General features: G+C 57.7%; 1 protein-coding gene across 2 annotated transcripts in view; it reads left to right on the top strand.

The window, feature by feature from the left end:
• SHANK2 (SH3 and multiple ankyrin repeat domains 2) overlaps positions 1-23,721 on the top strand; it is a 466,522-nt gene that overhangs the window by 243,920 nt on the left and 198,881 nt on the right. For both annotated transcript variants that reach the window (XM_068976951.1, XM_068976952.1), the window contains one exon: positions 21,765-21,840. In XM_068976951.1, coding sequence (XP_068833052.1) covers positions 21,765-21,840 — 76 coding nt within the window. The remainder of the gene's footprint in view (positions 1-21,764; positions 21,841-23,721) is intronic.

Below are 23,721 nucleotides of genomic sequence, written 5' to 3' on the forward strand. Positions count from 1 at the left end.
GCTCGGTTCCTCTCAGTTCTTTAGGAGACCATCTCTCGCTGCAGGTCTGAGAGTCCCCAGCTCTGAGAAGCACAATGCACCCATTTTTAAAAGCAATTATGTGAGAGGATCCCTTTCTCTTTCAATGAAATTCTTACATTAAAAACCCATAATACACCTCATTCCAAAAAATTTAACATCACACCCTTTATCAGCCAATGCCCGGTTAGGAGCAAACACACCCCTCGGCAGGTGCTTCAGACATAGAGGGTGGAATACAGGAAATTTTTTAAAAAGATGTTTATTTTGACGTGGACAGTTTTTAAAGTCTTCATTGAGTTTGTTACAATATTGCTTCTGTTTTATGTTTCGGTTTATTGGCCACAAGACCAGAGATGGAAGCCACAGCCCCCTGCACTTGAAGGCAGAGTCTCAGCCGCTGGCCCAGCAGGGAAGGCCCTGGAATGCAGGAGATTGATTTCAAAAGTATTGCTGGAGAATCCAGTGTGTTTCTGTGACAAGACTGTAGGAAGGGCGAGAGGAAGAGAAGGGGGTAGGTGATGCCACCCAGAGACAGGTCACCCCTGCCCCTGAGTTAGGGCAGCAGAAAGACCCAAGAGGCGTTCCTCGGGGTGTGTGGGACCCGCCCACCAGGGTCGTGCAAAGCAGTGGCACCTCCCTGCCACCCTGCACAGGGGTCTCCTCTCCAAAACCTGGCTGCTGCCCCGGCCAAGGTGTCTGGGAAACGCAGTGTCCACAGTCACTCCCCATCAGGGTGCAGAGGGTGGGAGGTGGGCCGGGCACCAAGGGGGGCATACGTCACCCCTGGGGTGGCGGGGAGTGTGAAACAGGCCGTGACAGTGCAGGGTTATTTCAGAGTGTGCACGCTCGGGGGCTGCCTGACCAGAAGACAGTAGGTAGACGGATGCTCCCACTCAGAAAAGTGCCATCATCACCCCAGGTGTCGCCTGAAATGCTCACACCCCCTGAGGGTCCTTGCCACCAGGGGTGTGGTCTGGGGGCTCAGATAAGCATCATCGAAAAGCTGCAGATGAACAAAGGATATTCTTCTCTCGAAGCTGAAGGCACTGGCGTTTCCGGAGAGTTCTTTGTGTTTCTCTGTGTCCCGTCTGACAAGAGTGTAGGATCTGAGCTCGGAGGGTTATGAGGTCTTCCATGCACCTGGGGGCTGCTGAGGACTGACCACACGCGGTCCTGCCAGCACCTGCTCATGGTACCTTCCAGCACCGAGACCACGGCCCTCCAGAACCCTGGACACAGGGCTGCCCGCCATGAGAGCACTGCCAGGGGCCTGCAGCTTGCAGAGGGGTGCCTGGGGCCTGATTCCGCCTGCAGCTGCTTTCAGAAAAAATCAGCACTTCCCTGGAAGTTAGGATCTGCTCATCGTTGAGATTCTGTCGACCTCAGACCCCACCACTCCCTGCTGTCTGACACCTGCTCCTTGACGCATGGCCTGCCTGGAGGCGTTTGGATCTGTGGCTCCTGCTTATGACTTTGGTTTGTGTATTAAGCCCAAGGGACAGCATCTAACTTGTTGAGAACCGAGCCCGTACCACATGCCAGGGACGAAGTGTCAGAGATGGGGAATGCTGTGAGTGCCTGTGAGCAGCTCACACTCCAGGAAAACCCCACACACCCCGACATGCACAACTGTTGGCTGTAACACCCGTGAATGGGAGTTGAGAGGGAGGCTGGGCCCCCCCGGGAATGAACATGGATCTTGCCTGGGAGACGGGGTCTGCACACGATGAGAAGAGGCATCGCGATGTCCTGGGCAGTAACTGGAGCCAGGGAGATGCCAGGCAGGGTCCAGGGAGGCGTTGACCTCAGTCCTGCCTGGAAGAGGGGCTGCGACGTCCCAGGAGCATGCGCTGAGCTCCTCTGGGTTCTGGAAAGGAGCTTTGAGTTTTAGATCTCCTTGGCAAGTAGATGAATTCCAGATCCCCCGCCTGTGCCCTGTCCCCCGCACAATGTGTGTGTGCGTGCGTGAGTGTGAATGTGTGTGTGTGCACATGCACGCACCTGAGCCTCAAGAACGCACAACTGTCAGTCCTGCTGGGTTCTAAGTCATCAGAGGCAGGTGTTCGGCTGAGAGCTGTGAACGCGTCTCAGTGTCGTCTTCCGCCCAGAAAGCTCGGTGGGTGTGATGGGTGCGGGTCTGCCGCCCTCTTCATGGTGCAGTGAACAAGCGCCTGGTGTTGCAGACCCACCCCCCGGGCCCCTCTCCATCCCCTGAGTCAGCACCTTGTCCGTCCCCACCTCCCCAATGCAGGAACATGCTTCTCTCATCTGCTGGGGCCACACTGACTGGGGCTGACGTTTACTCCTCACGGTGCCGGAGGGTCAAGGCGCCAGGTGAGCCCCTGGAGAGGGCTCTCTTCCTGGTTTGTAGGCGGCTGCCTTCTCCTGGGCCCTCGCAGGCTGGAGGGACCCAGCTCTGGTCTCTGGCCTCTCCTTGAAAGTGAAAGTCGCTCAGTCGTGTCCATCTCTCCGACCCCATGGACTATACAGTCCATGGAATTCTCCAGGCCAGAATATTGGACTGGATAGCCATTCCCTTCTCCAGGAGATCTTCCTGACCCAGGGATCGAACCCAGGTCTCCCGCATTGCAGGTGGATCCTTTACCAGCTGAGCCACCAGGGAAGCCCCTGCCTCTCCTTATACGGATGCTAGTCTCCTGGGGGCGGGTCTCCACCCTCGTGACCTCCCTCTGACCCTCATCACCTCCACAGGCCACTCGCAGGAGGGGCTTAGGGCCGCAACATATGAGTCTGAGGAGAGGAGGACACAGTCCAGTTAGTAATGCGGCACAGAGACCCTCAGGAACATCCCTAAAGTCCCAGAGCCCCTGGGCATCAGGGGCTTGTGACCTCACCCGCTTGTGACCACACAGGGTGGAGAAAATCCCCTGTCATCTCTCAAGTCCTGGGCAGACGAACCACTTCTGTGTGTGTGTGTGTGTGACACACGGACCACATCCACCTCTGTGATGGGCCGGCTGGACAGGTGATGACCCAGCACAACACTTCACAGTTTCTGCCCAGTGTTCATGTGTGCGGTGGGTACACGGGACGTCTGTGGGCCACAGGCCTAGGGACACAGGGGCGTCCGGGTTGGACCCACCTCTGCCGCCGGGAGCCAACCCCCCAAGCCGACTCGTGATTTTCAGGTAGCCCTTCATGAGAACGTGTTCTTGTGTGCCCGTTTTTCCTGAAGCTGAATCTCAGAGAGGGTGAGAAATTTGCGGAAGGTCGCAGATGAGACAGGGCCAGCCCTGCCCTCAGGGCCTGATTTGCCCGCCGAATCGGTCAGTGACCTGGCAGGAGTTGCAGCTGCAAGCGGCTCAGCCCCCGAGAGGGACGTTGGCGCCTCCAAGGACACGAGGCTTTGAGCCACCTAGGGGAGGGGACACGGAGCTGAAGGGCATGTGAGCTGCGTGGAGCATGGAGAAGGGGCTGGGCTGCGGAGGGAAACCTGCGCTGTTTTTACCCTCCAGTCTCCACTGCTGCCTCCCACGGGGTCTCCCCCAGGGAGTGGCAGCCGTGGCCCCTGGGCCTCCAGCGTGTCAGGCACGGGCTGTTTCTGTGACCCCCTGCTTTGCCTAGAGACCAGTCGGAATGCCAGTGGAGGGACAGGGCCCTGGAGAAGCAGGAATCCACTTAGGTCTGGGCCCCAGGGGCCAGGATTGGGAACCAGCATCTCCTCCAGGACACCCAGCTGGGGATGTCCCTAGCTGGGGTGAGGGAGGAAGCCCCCCTTGGTCTTCATCCCCAACGGCCAGCTGAGAGCCCTGCGTCCCTGGGGGTACGTGGCAGGAGGTAGGGACGCCCAGCAGGCGCAGCACTGGGTCGAGAGGCTCCAGGCTCCCCTTTAGCTGGCTGGGTGCCCTTAGGCCACTCAACTTCTCTGGGCCAGTGTCCTCATCTCTGAGTCTTCATGGGGCATCTGCTCCAACACGGCTGGGTGGACAGGACTCTGAGGGCGAGTTACACCTCGAACCAGGCGGCGTCCAGCCTCAGGTCTACAGGGAGCAGAGGGTTTGTGCTCTTCATGTTGGCTCTGAAACAAAATCATTCACAACCCTAACATCCCATTTTAATGATTTATGTATTAATTGTTAAATTAAGTAATAAGTAACTGGTTTAATTCATTGATAATTAGCTTTAGATAATTCATTATCATCACCCCATCTGACAAATAAGAGGCTGGACCCGGGCCATGCAGCTGGCGGGTGTGGGACCTGGCTCCTGCTTGCCTGCTGGCCACGTGGCCTGCCTCTCAGAATCCAAAGGACGTTGACTGAGAGTCACCAGCCCTTCAGACCCATGGGAATCCTGCAGCTTAGAGGCGAGGGGTCCTGTCCAGGACCACACCATGAACTCGTGGCAGCTGTTTAAGGGAAGAAGTTGATGACACAGGAGAAAAAGGATCTAGAGCCTGGCCTCTACCCCACTGAGCCTTCCCAAGCAAGAGCCATGAGGTGAGAGGGCGTCACTAGGAAGGAGGCAGGCTCAGCCGCCTGCCCAACAGCAAGCCCTGCCTGCAGCCTGCTCCCCACCAGCCTTCATGCTGAGTGTGCAGAGTGTGTGCATGTCCCCCCAATCCCTCCAAACACCTGAAGACCCCTTCCCCTCCTCCAGGGATGCAGAGACCAATGGAAGGCCCAAGGGATGCCTTCAGCCAAGACCCGCTTCACTGAGGTCCTGTCCCTTTCTTTGACCTTGGCTCCGCTGGGTGGCATGGTCAGAATGGACTTCTCCACCCGGCCACCCACCCCACAGCACACAGGGCTCAGAAACCGCTGGGACCGAGAAAACCCTGTGTGACAAAATGAGAAAGCGATTCCTCAGGACAAGGACGACAGCAGGCTCTAAGTGTTACCTCGGCCCCGTGCTAATCGTGGGGTTGAATCATTTTCCTCTCCCCGCTAATGGCATGCGTAATTGCACTGGTTTTCCAGGCGTCCTTCACCCGTACTTATTTAGACTAGTGACTGATGCGTTGCCATGGAAACCAGCACTAGGGAAAAAAAAAAAAAAAAACCATCCCCGGTACAGTGGGAAGTGAAAGGATGCGGGCTCCAATCTGGAGCTTACAACTTGTGTCAAAGAACCGAATTTTCCGCCGATCCCGACATGCAGTCTCCCAAAGTCAAATCTGAAAACCTCCCTGCGGATTAAACACTTGGAGCCATCTTTCTTCTTCCTCTGCATTTTCCCCTTTTGTTCCGCAATCCTGACCGCGGAGGGCTGCAACTTTTTTCCTCTTGGATTAACAGACAATAGTAGATGAGGCGGGCCTTGTGGATGCGGGCTCCGCATGGACCCGGACCAGCAGTGGGACCAGCCTGAGTGAGATGGTCACACCCAGGTTAGAGACGATGGCTGAGAACTCCCGGTTCAAGAAGAAAGTTCATTTCGGAGGTACGGTGTGGCCGCGTGCGAGTCTTTGTTCCTGACCCGTCAGGGTGGCGCTGGGCGAGTCGGGGTGGCTGGCTATGGAGGCGATGGCTCTGTGCTGGGTGTGTTTGAGAAGTAGTGTATTTATGGTGGTGGTGTTTCACCAGGGAAGGCTATCGTTTCCCTAACGGCTTTCTAGTGCTCCCAAGATAGAAGAGAAAGATCAAGGTAGCCGTCAAGTCACCCCGGCAGACTTGAGCATCTCGGGTACTGTTAGTGTCCCAGGGGCCTGATTCTCCAAAGTCCTTTCAAGCTGCCATGGGGGCGGGGGGCGGGGGAAGGTGCAGGGAGTTAAGACCGACTGGAGCATCTATTCCTGTGAGCGCCGCTGTTAAGTTCCAAGGGCGGACGACTGCATTGTGAATCGCCGTAACTTAAAGGCAGAGACGTGTCCAGGGTTCCTGTGTGCTCCCCCTGCCAAGCTGCATGACACGTCTCCCCAAAGTGGACAGAGGGCAGCATGCCTCCCGATCCATCCAGCTTGCCCTTCTGCAAAGAAAGCATGGCTGGTGTGCTTTTTAGTTCTGTGTGTGTGTATGTGTGTGTGTGTGTGTTTTAAATCGAGTGAGCTGGGTGCTTCTCCGGGAGCCTCTGAGACAAGAAAACACCATCTGTATTTTCAGCCTGCATCGCCTTCTTCAACTTCTACAGTAGGTTGTAGGTTGTTGCCAACTACACCCTCCCGCTCCCAGAAGCGGAGGACCGGGGATGCAGCTAGCTCTCTAGGGCTCCAGCTGGGGAGCTCGGGGATCCTTGAAGGACCACCCCGCCCCCCGCCACCTCCCAGGGGGCCCCTTGAGGTTGTACAAGGAGACACTGAGCCATGAATGGCTGAGGCTCCAGCAACGCCCGCCCCCGCCCCCAAGTCTCACCTGCTGGTCCTCACTCCCTGCCAGCCTCAGTGTCTGTCACAGACCTGTAGCATCTTTGGGGGACAGGTTGGTGGGTTTCAGGGACTGCGCGCCCAAGAGACTGGTGCCATTTGTAAGGTCACTGTCGGGGTGGGTCCTTTGTGCGATCTGTTAGTGCCGCCTAACCCTGGATCCTCCTAAGCCTGCCAGACTCCCTGGTCCTTGCCGGGGTGAATCCGGTTACTCCCTTGGTCCTGAACGGTGCTGCGTCCAAGGTGTGCCTACGTCGAGGCCGAGCCGGGACAGCTCAGCGGCCTGCCCACACGATCAGGGCGGTTTCCTGGAGCTCAACAGGTCCCATTTTTCTCCGTGTCCTATTTCCTAAGCCTCAGCTGCCAGGGCCCCTAAAAAAGATTTTAAGGAACTAAAAAGAGTCCTTCCGCCCCCAGTCGGTTCCTGGGTTTAAATCCAGCTCTGCTCCTCACACCTTGTGTGTCCTTGGGCCTCTCGCGCCACCTTTCTGGGCCCCTCCGGGGTTGAGGGGAAGGGGGCCGAGAACCCTGCCTCGAGGGAGGGGCATCATCAGGATGGGGGGGCTCCCCTGCACCTCGGTTCTGTGCCAGGCGCTGCGATTGGCAGGGAAAGGCTGCAGTCAAGTGGGACCCAGGAGGAGGTGTTCCCTGGGGAGGGAGGGGTCTTGATGGTGGAGGCTGCGGACGGCGGGGGGCACAGAGAGGGTCGGTCCAGGCATCCTGGCGGGACGGAGGAGGGCTGCTGCCCCCCAGGGCCTGGCTGCCAGCTTCGGTGCCAGGAGGCTCCCAGGTCCTGGCGTGTTTTCAAGCAGCCTGCCCCTCCGCACGGTCATGGCAGCCCCGGGCTGCTGGGCCAGGGCGGCTTGGTCTCCGCCAGCCCCCCGAGTGCTCCCCATGATGGAGAGAGATGAGGACAGCCTCCTTGGCATGGACGCTCCCGCCAAGCGTAGCAACAACATGCAGTCAGGCTCCGAGCCCTCCATTCACTGTAATTTCCCCTTAAACTGCCTGTCTGGCTCCATGGATCGGTATAAATGCTTCCACTGAGCCGCCTGGGCTGATTAAAAAAATAAAAGCAACCTTCTAATTACTGTAGAGTAGAGAGCGACTCACTGACAGCCAGCAGCTTTATTCACTTGTCCAGACAATTTGGGAGGGTGGAGACGGGGAGATGTGGCCAGGAACCCGGCTCACTCGGCCTCCCCTGAGCGGGGCCCCAGCCTTCCTTGGCCCAAGGGCGACAAGATGGGGAGAGAGGCGGGTAAAGCAGAGCCTCAGACCTCCGGTCACAGCACCGGGTGCCTGGGTGGGAGGCCTCCGCTCAGGTGTCCCCGTGCCCTGCCCTTGAATGGGGCAGGTCCCACGCATCCTCAGACGGGGCTCCTGAATCTGAAAGCCCAGGGTCTGGGTTTCCTGCATTCCCTGGTGATTTCAAAGCGCAGCGTCGTAAAGCATCTCCCGCAGGGAATGACTCATCGGAAAGGCTTGTCCTGTACAAACGTGATGAAGGGGACTCAAGTGTGAGCCGTGCCCTTGAGCCAGGCTAGGGTCCCAGCTCTGCCACCCGCAGGCTGAGCGCCTTGAAAACGGTCCAGTCGTGTCTGGCATTCTGGCCGAGCCTCGTGGAGCTGCGGGCAGCGACGGCAGAGGCATGCAGAGAGCAGCCTAACAGCCCGTCTGGCTGCCCCTCGAGAGCTGTGCAACTTGAGATTGTCGCCTAACCTCTCTGCTTCGATTTTTCTGCCCCCGGAACAGCAGCATCTGGCTCATGCTGCAGTGGTTGATTAAACCAGAGAAGACGTGTCCCTCGGAACCGCTGCCCTATTGCACAGGGCTCTCCTTGTCCCACCCAACAGGACGGCGGAGCCAGACCCGGCTTCTTCCACCTGCTCTCCTGACACTCCCTCCCGGGAAGGGCCATGCGGCTGGACTGCCACAGTGCAGACGGGAAAGGGAGTGTGCCCCGGGGGGACCTGGTTTGGGGAAAGGAAGCCCCTCCCAGCAGACGCCGGCTCCTGCCTCATTGGCCGAGACCCGGTCACACGGCCTCCCCTGGGAGGAGCCTGGGGACGACTGTTGTTGGCCACCGCAGTCCTTTGGAGGGAAAGGAAGAGAGCTGGTGGGGAGGGAGGCCATCTCAGCACGGGGCAGAGCATGCCAGGCAGGGCAGGGCGGGGGATGAGACGACCAGCCTTTCCCTGCGATTCCCCTCGATGGGCAGGGAAAGGCTGCAGTCGAGTGGGACCCAAGAGGAGGTGCTCCCGGGGAGGCAGGGCTCTTGATGTTGGAGGGACCGGTGATGTGTGGAGGCCGCCGACTGGGGGAGCACAGAGGGGGTCGACCCGCCTCACGGTTCCTAACAGGGATTTGAGGTAGGAATGCCAGCTGCCGCTCAGCCTCGCCCACACAGTCGCAGAGCGGGCACCACGGCTGAGGGCGCGGTGGCTGGAGCACCGCAGCAGAGAGCTCACGCGTTTTGCACTTTGTGCGCGGCCCCGGGGGTCACCTGTGATGGTGATGGTGGGTGACGGATGTCCACACAGATCAGGACCGTGACGGTGGCAGTGGCGCCCCTGGGAACTTCACCGGTACCCTGTCCTCGAGCGCTGCTCTGGAAGTCCAGCCTCCTTGCCGCTTTAAAGTCCTCCTGCCCGTACACCGAGCATCCTGGCTGAGCCACAGCCACAGCCCCCACCTGCCCTTGGCTCCCCGACGCGTGGGCTCATCTCTCCCGAGGCGGAGCAGGTGAATCTGGTGCTGGCGGGCCTCGGCGGGTGGGCCCCCCCGAGCCCTGCTACCGCCAAGTTCCGTGAGGGCTTCGCAGCTGCGCCTGGTGTGGGGCAGGAAGACTGCTTCCTGAAGTCACAGCCGCATGAGCAGCCCCACCTTCCCTCAGCCCAGCGGCTGCTGCCCATCCTGCAGGGGTTTCTGTTGTCTTACCGTCGGCAGCGGGCCGGGATGACCAAGGAGAAACACGGGCCTGCTGTGTCCGGTCCTCTGCAGCGCTCTCTGTTCGTCCTGAAGCTCGAGACCAGCACCGTCCTTTCCTTTGGGTTTTGACGTCTGGAGGTCCGACTCTCGCGTGGTGCCAGCATGTTTTGGGGACCCTACGGGACTGGTGATGGCTGGCACTCCCCATGCCCCCCTGCCCACGCCCGCTCAAAAGTGAATTCATGGCAAGTTTTTGAACACTTCCGACGGCCCTTGCCACTCAGTGCTTACCCAGCTGCGTGAGCCCAGAGCCGGTCTTCCCAGGGTTGGAAGGGAGAGCGGAGCTGATGGCACACAGCACACATGTGCGCTCTGCGGTGCTCCAGGGAGCTGGGAGTTAGGAGAACCAGTGACTCGGGTGTGTGTTGGTGCCAGAGCCCACTGTGGAGGCCACCTGGACCGCCGAAACCAAGGCGCTTCAGGGGTAGAGCCCCTGACCCTGGCGAAAGTAGGGCGGCAGGCCTCGGGGGGGAAAGGTTACTGTTTGTCCAGAGGCTGGTTCTGTTCACCGAAGGGACCTCGGGCACAGGTCAAACCATTTATCTCCCTTTACATATTAAAAGCAGAGACATCACTTTGCCAACATAGCTCCAAATGATCAAAGCTATGGTTTTTCCGGTAGTCACGTACAGATGTGAGTTGAACCATAAAGAAGGCTGAGCGCCGAAGCACTGATGCTTTGAAACTGTGGAGAAGACTCTTGAGAGTCCCTTGGACTGCAAGGAGATCAAACCAGCCCATCCTAAAGGAAATCAGTTCTGAATATTCATTGGGAGGACTGATGCTGAAGCTCCAATACTTTGGCCACCTGATGCGAAGAACTGACCCATTGGAAAAGACCCTGATGCTGGGAAAGATTGAAGGCAGGAGGAGAAGAGGGCGACAGAGGATGAGATGGTTGGAGGGCATCACTGACTCAATGGACATGAGTTTGAGCAAGCTCTGGGAGATGGGGATGGACAGGAAGGCCTGGCGTGCTGTGGTCCATGGGGTCACAAAGACTCAGGCACAACATGGCAGCTGAGCAACAGCAGCAACACAGAGGAGAGGCTGAGGGTCAGAGGAGCTGATGCCCACCTGGGTCTCACTGTGGTTCTGCAGAATCAGACTCTGACCTGAGCTCTGTCTTGTGCCTGCAAACAGAGAAGGGCGCTTGCCAGAGCACCACTGTCCTTTCTCCTAGGGAGTTTTTGACCTGAGAGCAGGACTCTGAGTTCCTTAGCTGAGGGCTTTAAACACTGTTCTGAGCAAGTTTGGCCCCACTGTGCTGTCCTGCAGGGATGGTCTCTCCATAGTCATGGAGGGCAGAGGATGGCCAGAGGTGTCTGTGTCCTGATCCCTGGAACAGGTGACTGTGTCCGGATACATGGCCAAGGGCAAGGAAGGTCACATGTGGAAGGAAGGTTGCTAGTCGACTGACTTTAAGATGAGGGGAGATGATCCTGAGCCCCAGGGGTCCTTAAATTGTAAGAGAGAGAGACACACAGCCTTCAGAATCAGAGTGATGGGGATTAGAGGATTTGACCCACAGTGCCGGCTTGGGAGCTGGAGGAAGGAGTCACAACCAAGGAATGGGGAAGCCTCTAGAAGCCAGAAAAGGCAAAAGGACAGGCTCATCCCAAGAGCCTCCCACAGGCAGGAGCCCCGCCCACACCTTGATCTTAGCTCCTGAGACCCCCAGTGGATCCTGAGCTACAGAATCGTAAGGTCATAGACTTCTGCTCTGGGCCGGTAAGCTTGGCGTCATTTGTTACGGCAGCCACAGGGAGCTGATCTGCTCTCCATGGTGGGGATGTGGGATGAAGTCCCACCATCTTTGAGGAGCAGGGCCCCTATTTCCCCTCCCCTGCTTCACGAGGCCCACATCAAGCTCCCAGAAGGTGCTGGGTCCGTGGTCTGCAGCTGATGAGGTGACTGAGTGAGTGAGCCAAGCTGTCGTGGTGTCAGCTTGAGAAGCGGCTTCAGGTCACAGTCACGCCCCTCAGCCAGTGGTCCTCGGAGGTGAGGCTTTGACCTCTGTGCCCAGCGGTGGGGTGGGCACCTGTCAGCCCAGCGCGGGGACCGTGGTGGTGAAGCTGGGCGCTGAGCTCCCTGGCCCCCTGCCATTGCCCCCCGCTCTGTGTGGGCTCACAGCCCTTCACACTGGTTGCCCCCTTTTGTGAGTCCTGGAGTCTGGCCCCAGTGGGAAGTGATGGTGAACTCGAGACCCCGGCCCGCCCTTCCACGCCTGCCTCCAGCTGGGCACCGGTGCCCACCGAGGCTTCTTCCCACCCTCCTGTCTCTGGTCCTCCACTGCGTGGAGCCCGTGGGCATCGTCGGTTTTAAAACAGAGGAGTTATTTCTGTCTCCATCCCTGTTGGTAATTTCTTTCCTCCTTGTGGTTCGGAGCCTGGCCTTGGCTCACCGGCTCGGGTGTAGCCTGTGCGGTGTCTGATTTAAAACATACCGGAGATGGCAGGAGCCTCGTGGGAGGCAGGTGTGTGGATGCTGGGGGCCCTGCGGCCTGACTCCGGGCAGGAAGCACCACCTCACGGGCTGGCTGGGGGCCGCTTGGTAAGGGTGTAGGGCCCCCACGTGCCGGCGTCCCCTCGGTCCTTTTTGCCTCTTTGGGGTGAGGAGCTGACAGTAACAGCCGAAAAGACGTGGAGTCCAGGGGAGGGTCTGGAACAGAGGGAGGCAGAGGGGAGGCGTGGAGGCCTCAAAGACCACTTCCTCTTCTCGGTCTGTCTCTGGAGCTGCCTGTCTGTGTGCCTCTGTCTGTCCCCGTGTGTGTCTCTCCGTCTGTCCCCGTGTGCGTCTCTCCGTCTGTCCCCGTGTGCGTCTCTCCGTCTGTCCCCGTGTGCGTCTCTCCGTCTGTCCCCGTGTGCGTCTCTCCGTCTGTCCCCGTGTGCGTCTCTCCGTCTGTCCCCGTGTGCGTCTCTCCGTCTGTCCCCGTGTGTGTCTCTCCGTCTGTCCCCGTGTGTGTCTCTCCGTCTGTCCCCGTGTGTGTCTCTCTGTCCCCGTGTGTGTCTCTCTGTCTGTCCCCGTGTGTGTCTCTCTGTCCCCGTGTGTGTCTCTCTGTCTGTCCCCGTGTGTGTCTCTCTGTCCCCGTGTGTGTCTCTCCGCCTGTCCCCGTGTGTGTCTCTCCGTCTGTCCCCGTGTGCGTCTCTCCGTCTGTCCCCGTGTGCGTCTCTCCGTCTGTCCCCGTGTGCGTCTCTCCGTCTGTCCCCGTGTGCGTCTCTCCGTCTGTCCCCGTGTGTCTCTCTGCTGTAGGTGTCTCTCCGTCTTTGTCTTGACCACTCACCATCTCTGTCTCTCTGTGCATCTCTCTCTCCCCCTCTGTCTCTATCTCTGTGTCACTGTGTACCGCGATCTCTCTCTGTCGATGTCTGTCTGCCTCTCTGTCGCTGCCTCTGTCCGACTCCCCTTTTGCTGGGCTTGAGGCTCAGCTCCAGGGGTCACACCCGGACAGGACTCTGAAGGCAGCGGAGGCCCCCGTCTCTGAGTTTCTGTCCTGCACAGCGAGTGAGCTCTGCCGGTTGTCAGCTCACAGGCCTGCGGGGCAGCCGTGCAGGTGGGCACGCCTGGGTTCTGTGCTCCCCTCCCTTGGACTCCGTGCTGCTGTCTCAGGCGCCCGGGTTCAGAGTGTCTCTGGGCTGGGCCACAGCCGGAGGCCCTGGGGAGCACACTGGGGGCGGGGGGGCATGAACTGGGCAGCGTGACCTGGAGACGTCGCGTCGTCTTTGCGCTCGGTCTGCTGTCCGTGGCCGGCCTCGACTCTCTCACGGAGCGGGAAGGCGTCTGGACCTCCCCATCCCCAGCGGCCTCCCTCTGGTTGTGTTGGCCCAGGGACGCCTGCCTGGGGCCAGGTTGGAGTCCTCCCTGAGGGCATGCTGCCCCCGGGGGTGTTAGGAACCCCATACGTTATCATAGTCAACACAGAGCATAGGACCTGGAGGCAGGTGTCCACGGCTGCCCCGGCCAGCTGCACCAACGTGGTGGACCCGCCGCCCATCCGGACCCCTGGGTGAAATCCGGAGATGCTGCTTCAATCCACCTGGGTGACAAGAGTTTCTGTCCAGAACAGGGGAGCTGGAAGACAGGGAGGACTCTTGTGCTTCAAGAGACGTAAGACCCGTGTGAGCCAAGTCGAAGGAGGAAAGCTTCCCCCCACCACCCCATAGGGACGCAGCAGCCTGTCCTGGACCCCGAGGTGGGACGTGTGGCCCAGCGGGTCCCAGAAGCATGTCTGGAAGCAGGATGTGGGGTCTTTTGGGAGCCAAGCCAGCTCGGCCGTCTCTCTAGGCCTACACATGTCACCACTACCCTGAGCCTCTTGCCTCAACGTCCATTCTTTTGTGCCCCCGACGAGGTGAGCCCAGTGACAGCCTCGGTGCCTGAGCAGAGGCGTCCTCTGTTTACATGGGGGACAGAGACTGGTTGCTGCTACTCCAGACTTCCTGGAGGGGCTCTGGTGAGCCGGGCTGGCAGTTCTGGTCAGGGCGTGAGGTTCTGAGTACACACGTGGTTGGGGTCTTCCTCTGTCCCAGGGGCCGAAGGATCCTTTTCAAGACGGCTTTCTAGAGAACAGCAAGCCCGTCGGGAAGGGACTTGGACCCTCCCCACAAGGCCGTAAGGTCCATTCTGCTGCTGGTCCTGTTTTACAGATGAGAAAACCGAGGCTTGGAGAGGCTCTTTCCTGCCCAGGGCTGTGCCACTCACTAGGACTAAAGCTCACGTTGCCTTGTCTCCCTGCCTCTCCTGTCCACTGCAACTCACGAGCGAGGGAGCTGCCCCATGTGGGAGCCAGGTGGGGATCGGGGCCTTGTGCTCAGCGCTGCTCTGGCGTTCTCACCCTCTCCCCACGGCCATCTCTCGCCCCTACAGCCCACCTCCTCCCCACGCCACGCTTTGAGCCCTTTTAGAGTCTTAATCGGTTTCTTTGAGAAGAGTCCCCTTCTCGTTTCCTCTGCTAGGAACTCAGTGCTGCTCGGTGACACTCAAGGCCCAGCGGCCACGAGACCTGCCCCAGCCCCCTCGCCGGGCTGGGAGGGATCCTGTCCCAGCAGCTCTGCGGGAAGGGCTCTTTCAGACGCTGACGATCTGGGTCTCCTCCTGCAATCTGTCACTCCCTTTCACGAGTCGCGAGAGGTAGAGGGAATGGAATTTCTAGGGTTTTTTTTTTCCTCTCACTGTAGATTTTTCTAGGCCATATTCTGAGACAAGCTTTTAGGGCACACCAGCTTAATCATTTTGTAGCCCTCTTCCGGGCAAGGGGGTTCGGTCTCCCGTCACATGGGTGGTGGAGGGGGATGGGTCACCCTGAGAAGGCAGAGCGGCGGTGGGGTCTTTTCATCTGAATGTCTGGCTGGATAGTGGAGAAAATGAGAGTCTGGGGCCGCAGGGAGAGGTTGCAGGGCATCGCCCCCGAGGTCAAGGCCAGGACTCCAGTTTCTTGGTTGGTAGGGGGGCCGCTTCCACTCGTTAGCGTCGGAATTAAACTCAGTCTTCTGCGCGGTGTCCTCAGCTTGTTCCAGTTTCACACCCAGGGAGGTGGCCGTGCCAACGCTGGAAAAGAACAAAGGGGCGCAGAAACGTGGGCTTTTCCCCTTGGCTTGGTTACTCCACAGCTGTTGAGCACCTACTGTGTGCCAGGCTGTGTAGTAGAGGCTGGGGACCCACCAGTGCAGTGAGCTTCGAGCTGGGGCAGGAATGTCCCAGACAGACTCTTGCAAGTTCAAAGGCCCCGGGGTGCCAGTGAGTTCGTCAGGTTCAAGGAAGAAAAGAGTTAGTTGCTCAGTCATGGCCAACTCTTTGAAACCCCTATGGGCTGTAGCGCACCAGGCTCCTCTGTTCATGGGATTCTTCGGGCAAGAATTCTGGAGTGGGTAGCTATTCACTTCTTTAGGAGATCTTCCCCACCCAGGGATCGAAGCCCAGGTTTCCTGAATTGCAGGCAGATTCTTTCCCGTCTGAGCCACCAGGGAAGGACAAGAGGAGGCTGGTAGAGCAGGAGCGGAGTGATCCAGGAGGGAAGAGTGGGCGGAGAGGAGGGTTCAGAGGCAGGCAGGGCCTCATCGTGACAGACCCGTGTCCTCAGGGGCCCGAGGGGGCAGAGGTGCTCTGATTTATTTGGGAAACCGTCGGAAAATGGTTGAGCAGAAAAGTGGCGTCACCTGATACGTTTTTCTGAAGCTCATTCTGTATCGAGGTTCAGAAGATGGTGACCATTCAGACTAGAGTGGCAGTGACTGCCGGCCTCCAAGCTGAGCGGGACTGGACGTTTCCGTGTGAAGCACTGAGCCTGAAACTGGCCCAGGAGGGGGGCTTGGTTGTGAACCACTCACTTCGAGAAGCTTCTGTGTTGTTTAGGAAACATGAGTCACTTAGTTGGTTAGTTTTTCAGCCTCCCTTTTCATAAGCAGAGAGGCCTCCCTCTCTCATCCTCACAGAGGCCTGTGGTGCCTGCCAAGCTCTCTCCGTGTCCAGCGGAGTGTGTTCCTATCGCATCTTGGGTGGTTTTCCACTTTCTTCTAGAAAGAATGGGCATCCTCCCAGACAAGGGGCTAAACTCAGCCTCGGCCTTGATTTTTGTCTGGTTGGTTGCCAGAGAGCCAGTTCTGCCAGGCTTGGGCAAAGCATGGAGTGTACTGACTTGCGTGACAGAGAGGACCACGCGTCATCTGCGTCAGTCAGCTTATCCGGGGAAAGCTGCGGTGACAAACGTGCCTCTGATCTCAGTGGCCTGAGACCACGAAGGGTTCTTTCCTGTTCACACCACCTGTTTGTCATGCACCCCAGGGGGCACACACGGGGACCCAGATTCTTACAACAGCCATCATCTCAGACATTTTGGTTGCCATGCCCATGGGCAAAGAAACAGTAGGGAGGTGAAGAGCGATGAGGGTGGGGGGAATCTCAGGAAGTGACATGAGTCAGTTTTGGGAAAACTCATTTGGACAAAACAAGTTTTGATGATCCATCCAAGCCCATACCCAGAGGGAATAAAGCCAGAAATCCTGAGTGAGTAGCCTTCATGACCACCAGAAGCGAAAATCCAGGGATTCTCAGCGACAGGCCCGTGTGTCCCTCTGTCCCCGGGCCCAGCTCTCGGCCCCACCTCCCGTTGTGTGCAGACTGCATGGACAGGCTGGTTCTCCCCATGACGTGCTGTGATGCCCGCTGGCTGCCCACAGCACGCGTCCTCCCACCTCATGGCCAAGATCGCCTTCCTCAGCATCCAGACCTCAGAACGTCTCAGAAAAAGGCCATTGCCCCTCTGTGGGTCATGGATGGGTTGCTGGTGAAGATGCCTCCTCCCAGGGACCCAAGCAGATGCTGACCTACGAGGCTGTGACTTGCAGTGGCTTGGGTGACCTCAGGAAGCTCACTCAACCTCTCTGAGCCTCACCTACCTCACTTGTCAACCAGGAGCAGTACCAGTATTGAGCTCATGCAAATAAAGCACGTAGAAGACGTGTGGATGTTTGGAAACAGAGTAGCTGTTGGCAACTGGCAGCCAGACTCCAGAGGCACAGCGCTGGGGGTCTGCGCTCACAGGATGTCTGACCTTGGGCCTCCTTGAGGGGCAGAGGAGGACCCTAACCCTGCATGCACAGGAGGAACCAGATAATAGAGTGCTTCCCATTTGCCAAGCACTGTTGCAGCATTTTCCATGTATTAATTCATCTACTCCTCAGCCACTTCCCTGTGAGTAGGAGCTGTTATTATCCCCGCTTTACAAATGAAGAGCCTGGCGACCTAGGCTAGAGCTAGGCTCTGAATTCAGGCCGGTGTAGCCCCAGAGCCCGCATCCCTCATCATGGCACCCTGCTACTTCTGCAACATAGAGGCAAGAAATCCACTTAGCCCCGGCTGCTGCAGGAAGACCAAATAAGATGAAAGAGTTCATTTACTGGAAAAAAAAAAAAAAAGCTGGTTTAGCAGCCCCGCAGTGATGATAGTAATGATGGGAATGATGTTAACAGCGGTGTCGGTAGGGATGTGGTGACTGATGGTGGTGATGAGGACGAGGCTGTGATGAGGATGACGGTCAGCAGTGGTGAGGATGGTGGTGGTGATGGTGGTGATGGTAAAGATGATGTGATGGTGATGACGATGGGGGTGTGGTCCTGATGGTGGCGGTGATGGTGACGATGATGTGATGATGGTGATGCTGGTGGGGGTGGTGATGGTGGTGGTGATGGTGGTGTGGTCCTGATGATGCTGGTGATGGTGGTGATGGTGGTGGTGTGGTCCTGATGATGGTGGTGATGGTGACGATGATGTGATGGACGTATGGTGATGGGGGGGTGACGATGGGATGAAGGTGTGGTGATGGTGGTGATGGTGGTGGTGATGGTGACGATGATGTGATGATGGTGATGCTGGTGGGGGTGGTGATGGGGGTGTGGTCCTGATGGTGGTGGTGATGGTGACGATGATGTGATGGACGTATGGTGATGGGGGGGTGACGATGGGATGAAGCTGTGGTGATGGTGATGATGGTGGTGGGAAGGTGGTGTGGTCCTGATGGTGGTGGTGATGGTGATGGTAATGATGCTGCTGCTATGATGAGGCTGACGGGGGTAGCACTGGTGACGGTAATGGTGAGATGGTGATGGACCCCTTTGCCGTCCCTCAGGGCCATATCTCAGAGCAGAAGTCTCACTGTGTCCAGAATCCAGAGGGCAGGGAATGTCCATGTAGTGGGAGTTTTTCACAAAGCAGAGATAATATGATCCCCAAAGCTCCCCTTTCTCTTATAAAACTATTGTGGGAGCGGAAGGGAACCCGTTATTTTTAAGGCCAGATTAAGAACTTGGTAAATCTCATGTTAGTCTATATCCGTCTCTCTTTTGTCTAAAATTTTCTTGGTTCACAAAATCCCAAACTCTGGGAACCCCTGGCTAGCAGATCTAGAAACGGTCTCTTTCTGGAACATTTGTTTCCTCTGGTAAACACGTGGACATGTACACACACACACACACACACACACACATACACACACGTGTTGACTACACACTGTGCTCCTGCGACCTGGAACCTCTGACCCCAGCCAGCGGCCGGCACCAGCCAGCTCTCAGAGCCCAGCAGTTCCCTAGACAACCAGCACAGAGCCTGCACGTGGGGCTTAAGCAACAGGAAATAAGCAATTGTAATAATAGTTAACAGCCCATCCCCACAGTCGTTCAATGGTTTCCTGAGCTGCGTTGCTTAACCCCACAAACGGGTTCCAATCCCACTATCCTCCAGGGCCTGGGGAGTGTGTTGCCCACTCGGATGGCACAGGGATGGCCTGGCCAGACGCTCTGCCTGCCCCACATGCTCCCTGCTCCGCTACACAGCTCTCTGACTCCTGGGGCCCTCAGCCCAGCCAGCATCCCCACCCCCAAGATCCTGAGCCCCAGAGAGCAGAGGCCCCACCCTCTCTGAGTCCTCCTAATCCCCGCACTTTGGGGCACAGGGCCTGGCCTCCAGGTGGACCTGATGAATAGTAACTGGATGTGAGCACGTGTGTGGTGCAAGATGCCAGGGAGGAGGGCACGTGCAGCCTGGCTGCCAAGCACAGCAGACATGCGTGCAGCCTGGCTGGACCAGTGCCCCCGGGTCCCTCCGACTGTGTGCAGTGTGTTCCTATTTGCTGATTTACAGTGGACTGTTGGGATTAGGTCTGCCAGCTTCGACATCACATGTCTGCCAGGAGTGAGACACCAGAGGTGATACAGAGGGAAGAACTAAGGCCAGATCCCTGCCTTTAAGCATCAAGAGAGCACTCAGCCCTCACCAGGGACCCGTTGGTGTGGTCTGCTGGTTCTCAGCCTGGCCCTGGAGCCTGTCTTCTGGCCGAGGACCCATCCCAGCCCTGCTGTTTGGCAGGCGTGTGCCTTGGCCTCGGCAATCCTCAGCAGACCCATCTATAAAATGGGTCCAGCAGTCTTACCTCCCTCACCAGGCTTCTGTGACCACCAAGTGGGAGCCTGGATGGGCACAAATCGTGACCCAGGGGAGGGACTCAGTACATGTTAGTGAGGACAGAGATGTTACAGACCCAGGTTCTTGGACTCTTTAATCAACAGAAATGGATAAAGAGGCCAGATGAGGATCAGGCCAGGCGTTACTAGGACTCACGCTGCCCCACGAGGGGCAGAGAACGGGCAACTTGCTCCTTTGCCGCGCTCCAGGGGAGCAAGCTGGTTCCTTAAATGGGGTGGGGGTAGGGGCGGGGCGCTGGGTTGGGCCAAAGGAGTGACCGAGGTGGTCTGCCCACCCCCTCGGCGGTGCCGTGTGCAGAGATCTCGCGCGGCACCTGCTTTTGCTCCTTGCGCCTCCGAAGGGCCCGTTGGGCTTTTTGATCTCTGTGTATCTTGTCCAGAGTCTGCGCCAGTTCCTTTGAGTTTCTCTGTATCTGTCACTGGAGGGGATGTTTGTCCGGGTGCAAACACTGCAGTGAGGGGTCCCACATCCCAGCCTGTCCCAAAGACAGTGCTGACAAAGCAAAGACAGATGCCAAGCAGAGGCGAGTGGCTCTCTCCACGGCGAGGACACACGGGGATAGGAAGGGTGGCATGAGATGGACCGAAAGTAGGGGAGCCACCCTTGGCTGGACTTGGCGGGACCTGCAGAGTGGCACACGTACCTCCTCCCCAGGGGCCATGACGGGCAGATGGGTGGGTACAGGAGCAGCGCTTGGAACAGGGCCTGGGACCCAGCCAGTGCTCAGCGTCAGGGACCACGATGGGGATGCGGCTGTTACCGAGATTCAGGGAATTTTAACTTTCGTATCATTGCAGCCTCAGGTGGAGTGATGGGAGAGGCTGGGGGAGCCGAGTCCCAGGGAACCTTTAAGGCAGTGTTAGCCGCTGTGACACGCAGGTCCCTGGAGTGTAGCACAAGGCAGGACAAGTGTGCTACCCACTTTAACAGCTAACGCACAGTGCTAGGAATCCTTGAGGATCCCGTCATCCTCTTGGGCCTGGGAGTCCTAGCTTTGAGCTGGGAGAAGCAGCAAGAGAGGGTATGGAGAGCTCCCTGGCCTGCATAGAAGCCAAGCTTGGAAGGGACACACACACACACACCCCTCTCCCCTCCCCTCCTGCAGTGGTGTGTGCTCAAGTTCCATTGGTGAGAGCTGGTCATGTGGCCATGCCTGGCTGCAGGGGGGTGCTGGGAAATGTAGTCCTAAGCTGGCCACCTGGTCCTCTCCCCACCCCACCCCCAAAGGCAACACTACACTTTATATTAATAGAAGGGGGTGTGTATTTTTGCTGCATCAGCTGCCTCTGAGCCTGAAAGGAGTCAACTGTTATCAGGCATACCCTACTCAACACCCTTGCAGTTGTTCACATTTCCACTGAAAATGTGCTTTTGGGTTTGGATAAAATTACATTTTCTTTGAAACGTGGGGTCAGGGAGACGGACAACAGAGTTACAAGGGTTTACGTGAGATTTGCGCTATCCTCCTGAAGCCAACCACGAAATTTCTCTGTATTTTTCCCAGGGTTTGGGAAAGAGGGTATGCAGGAGGTTTGGGGGGGAAATACCTGAACAGTAAGCCAGAAGCAGCCATATTTTTTGCCTTTGTGCTGTTGTGGGCTTTCCCCCCACAGCTCTGAGCTATCAATTAAGTCTAACTACACCATTCATATAATTTCCCGTGAAATTTACCTTGAAATCTGCTGAGTTAGAGAAGTAAGCAGAGGACTTAATTAGGAACTTAATCATGTTTGTTTGGTTTTTGTTTCTTTTAGGAGAAAGTCATGATAATCAGGGGGTTCCCAGGTGGCACAGTGGTAAAGAATCCACCTGCCAATGCAGGAGACGCAAGAGATGCAAGTTCGATCCCTGGGTTGGGAAGATCCCCTGGAGAAGGAAATGGCAACCCACTTCAGTATTCTTGCCTGGGAGATCCCATGCACAGAGGGGCCTGGGGGGAGCTACAGTCCGTGGGGACGCAAAGAGTTGGACACGACTGAGTGACTGAACACATAAGCAATAATAAGCAAAATAGTAATAAACATTCTTTTTTCCCCAAAGCAGTCATCCACAGGTTCTCACGTTTGCCTGGTGGCTGGGCAGCATCACTTCAGAATACCGTTCTAGCAGGTTCCATGTGCCGAGTGGGCCGCCACTGCTCCTGCTGGGACCTGCACGGCCCTGTCTTCTTTGCAGAGCTCATCCTCTACCACCTGAGGACTCTGGAACTTAGCCTCCACTGGGGACCGGAGCGCGGGACTCTCCAGCAGTCATCCTTGGCGTTCATCGGCATCCCCCACAGTTTGCAAAGTTAGGCCACAGAGCAGGGCCTCATCTCTCTCCCAGATCTTTCCCCAGGAGAAGCGGGTCCCACACTTCCGAGGTCAGACAAAGGCGGGGGCCCGGCCAGCCTCTCGTGGTCTCAGCGTTTGGGGACCATGACTTTCTAAGTGATGTCTCTCTTCCCTCTCTGCAGAAACTCGTGCAGACCGCAGCAAGAAACTCTTCCGGCACTACACAGTCGGCTCCTATGACAGCTTCGATGCCTCCAGGTAAGACGTGGTTCCTCCTGCCAGGCCCCCTCCGCTCAAAGATGCTCGTAGGTGTCAGGAAGGCGCTGGACCATCCTGCATGGAGCACTCGGGTCCTTGGCTCGTTTCCTTCTGTGTGTCCCCTGTCACCCCGCCCCCCCACCCCTGTGGACATGGGCTGGAATGATGGAGACCGCCATCTTCCAGAGGACCCGCTTGAGAAGTGGTCTCTAGGCCGCCTGCGGCTCGCAGTCGGGCTGGAGCCCACGGGTGGGAGGGTCAGGGGAGAGGAGGAGAGCCTGGCCTTGTTTGAGGGGAAAGAGGGACAAGTGGGCCAGATGACCTTACTGGGCCACAGGAGCCTGGAGATGGTCCCATGTGGCAGCGTCTTCCTGGGGGACCTGAGGGTGCCCTCCAGCTTCCACCTCATTTGCATCTTCCCTGCTCCTCCGGCCACTGAGCTGAAGATTTGGTCAGAGGAGGGCTCATCCTGGTGACCTGAAAGCTGGCAGACCTTGCAGGAGGAGCGGGTTTGCTTTCTGGATCCTTCAGAAGTGGCTCATTTGGTTCCTGCAGAGAGCGTTGTGGCACCGGGTGGGGGTTCAGATTTTCCAGCAGAAACACACTCCTGTAACGCAGGGAGCCCTTCCTCGGGTCCCCGGCACCTCTGCCCTTTAGCTTTGGGGGCTGTGGAGGCGGCCGGGGTCCTGCTGGGCGAGGGGGAGCGCCGTTTTGGACCACGACTCCAAGAAGAGCTGGGGACGAGCAGCACTTCCGGCCCGTGCTCCCGCCGCGGCGTCAGCTTCTCTGGCTCTGCCTGTCCCCAGGCGCGAAGCTTCTCTGTCCCGTCATCCAGACTAAGGGTGCTTACTGAACGAGGCGGGGGCGGGGGGGTCGGTGAGGACCAGCCTGGGAAGCAGAGGAGGCGGGCACACGCTCGAGCTCCGCCTCACCAGACGGCCAACCAGGGCTCCCGTCTGGAGTTCCCTGCCCTCCTCACCTCCCGAGAAGCTCCGGGCTGTGGAAGGATCTGGACCCCTGCCCTTGGTTCTCCCCGGACTCTCTCGGTGGGATCTTAATGCTCGTCTGCCTTCTGAGGGGTGGAACCTGGTTTCATGTGTTTGTTTTTACTGAGTTAAAATTTCCGTAACCTAAAGCGACCATAAAGCACCCAGTTCAGCAGCATTTGGTGTTGTGCAGCCATCGCCTTTATCGGGCTCCCCTGGGGGCTCAGCGGTAAAGAACCCGCCTGCCGGTGCAGGAAACACAGGTCCAGTCCCTCGTCCGGGAAGACCCCCTGGTCAAGGGCGTGGCAACCCACCCCAGTACTGTTGCCTGGGAAGTCCCATGGACAGAGGGGCCTGGCGGGGCTACAGTCCGTGGAGTCACAGAGTTGGATACGATGTAGCAGCTAACCAACAACATCACCTTTATCTGGTTCCAAAGCATTTCCGTTGCCCCGAAAAGAAGCCCCCTAACCCATGAAGCAGTCTCCATGCTTCCCTGCCCCGTGCCCCTGCAGCCACCAATCTGCTTTCTGTCGCTGAGGATTTGCCTGTTCTGGACATCTCCCAGAAATGGAATCCTACGGTGTGTAGCCTTCTGCGAGCGGCTTCTTTACTTAGTAGAATATTTTCAAGATTCATCCATGCTTTAGCATGTGTTAGCACTTCATCCCTTTTTTTCCTCTAATTTTTTATTGAGGTGAAATACAAGTGGGCTTCCGTGAGAGCTCATTTGGCAGAGAATCTGCCTGCAATGCAGGAGACCTGGGTTCAATCCCCGAGTTGGGAGGATCCCCTGAAGAAAGGAAAGGCTACCCATTCTCCAGTATTCTAGCCTGGAGAATTTCATGGACTGTACAGTGCATGGGGTTGCAAAGAGTCAGACACAACTGAGCAA

This window comes from Capricornis sumatraensis, chromosome 8, assembly GCF_032405125.1.
Source record: "Capricornis sumatraensis isolate serow.1 chromosome 8, serow.2, whole genome shotgun sequence".
Taxonomy (NCBI): Eukaryota; Metazoa; Chordata; class Mammalia; order Artiodactyla; family Bovidae; genus Capricornis; species Capricornis sumatraensis.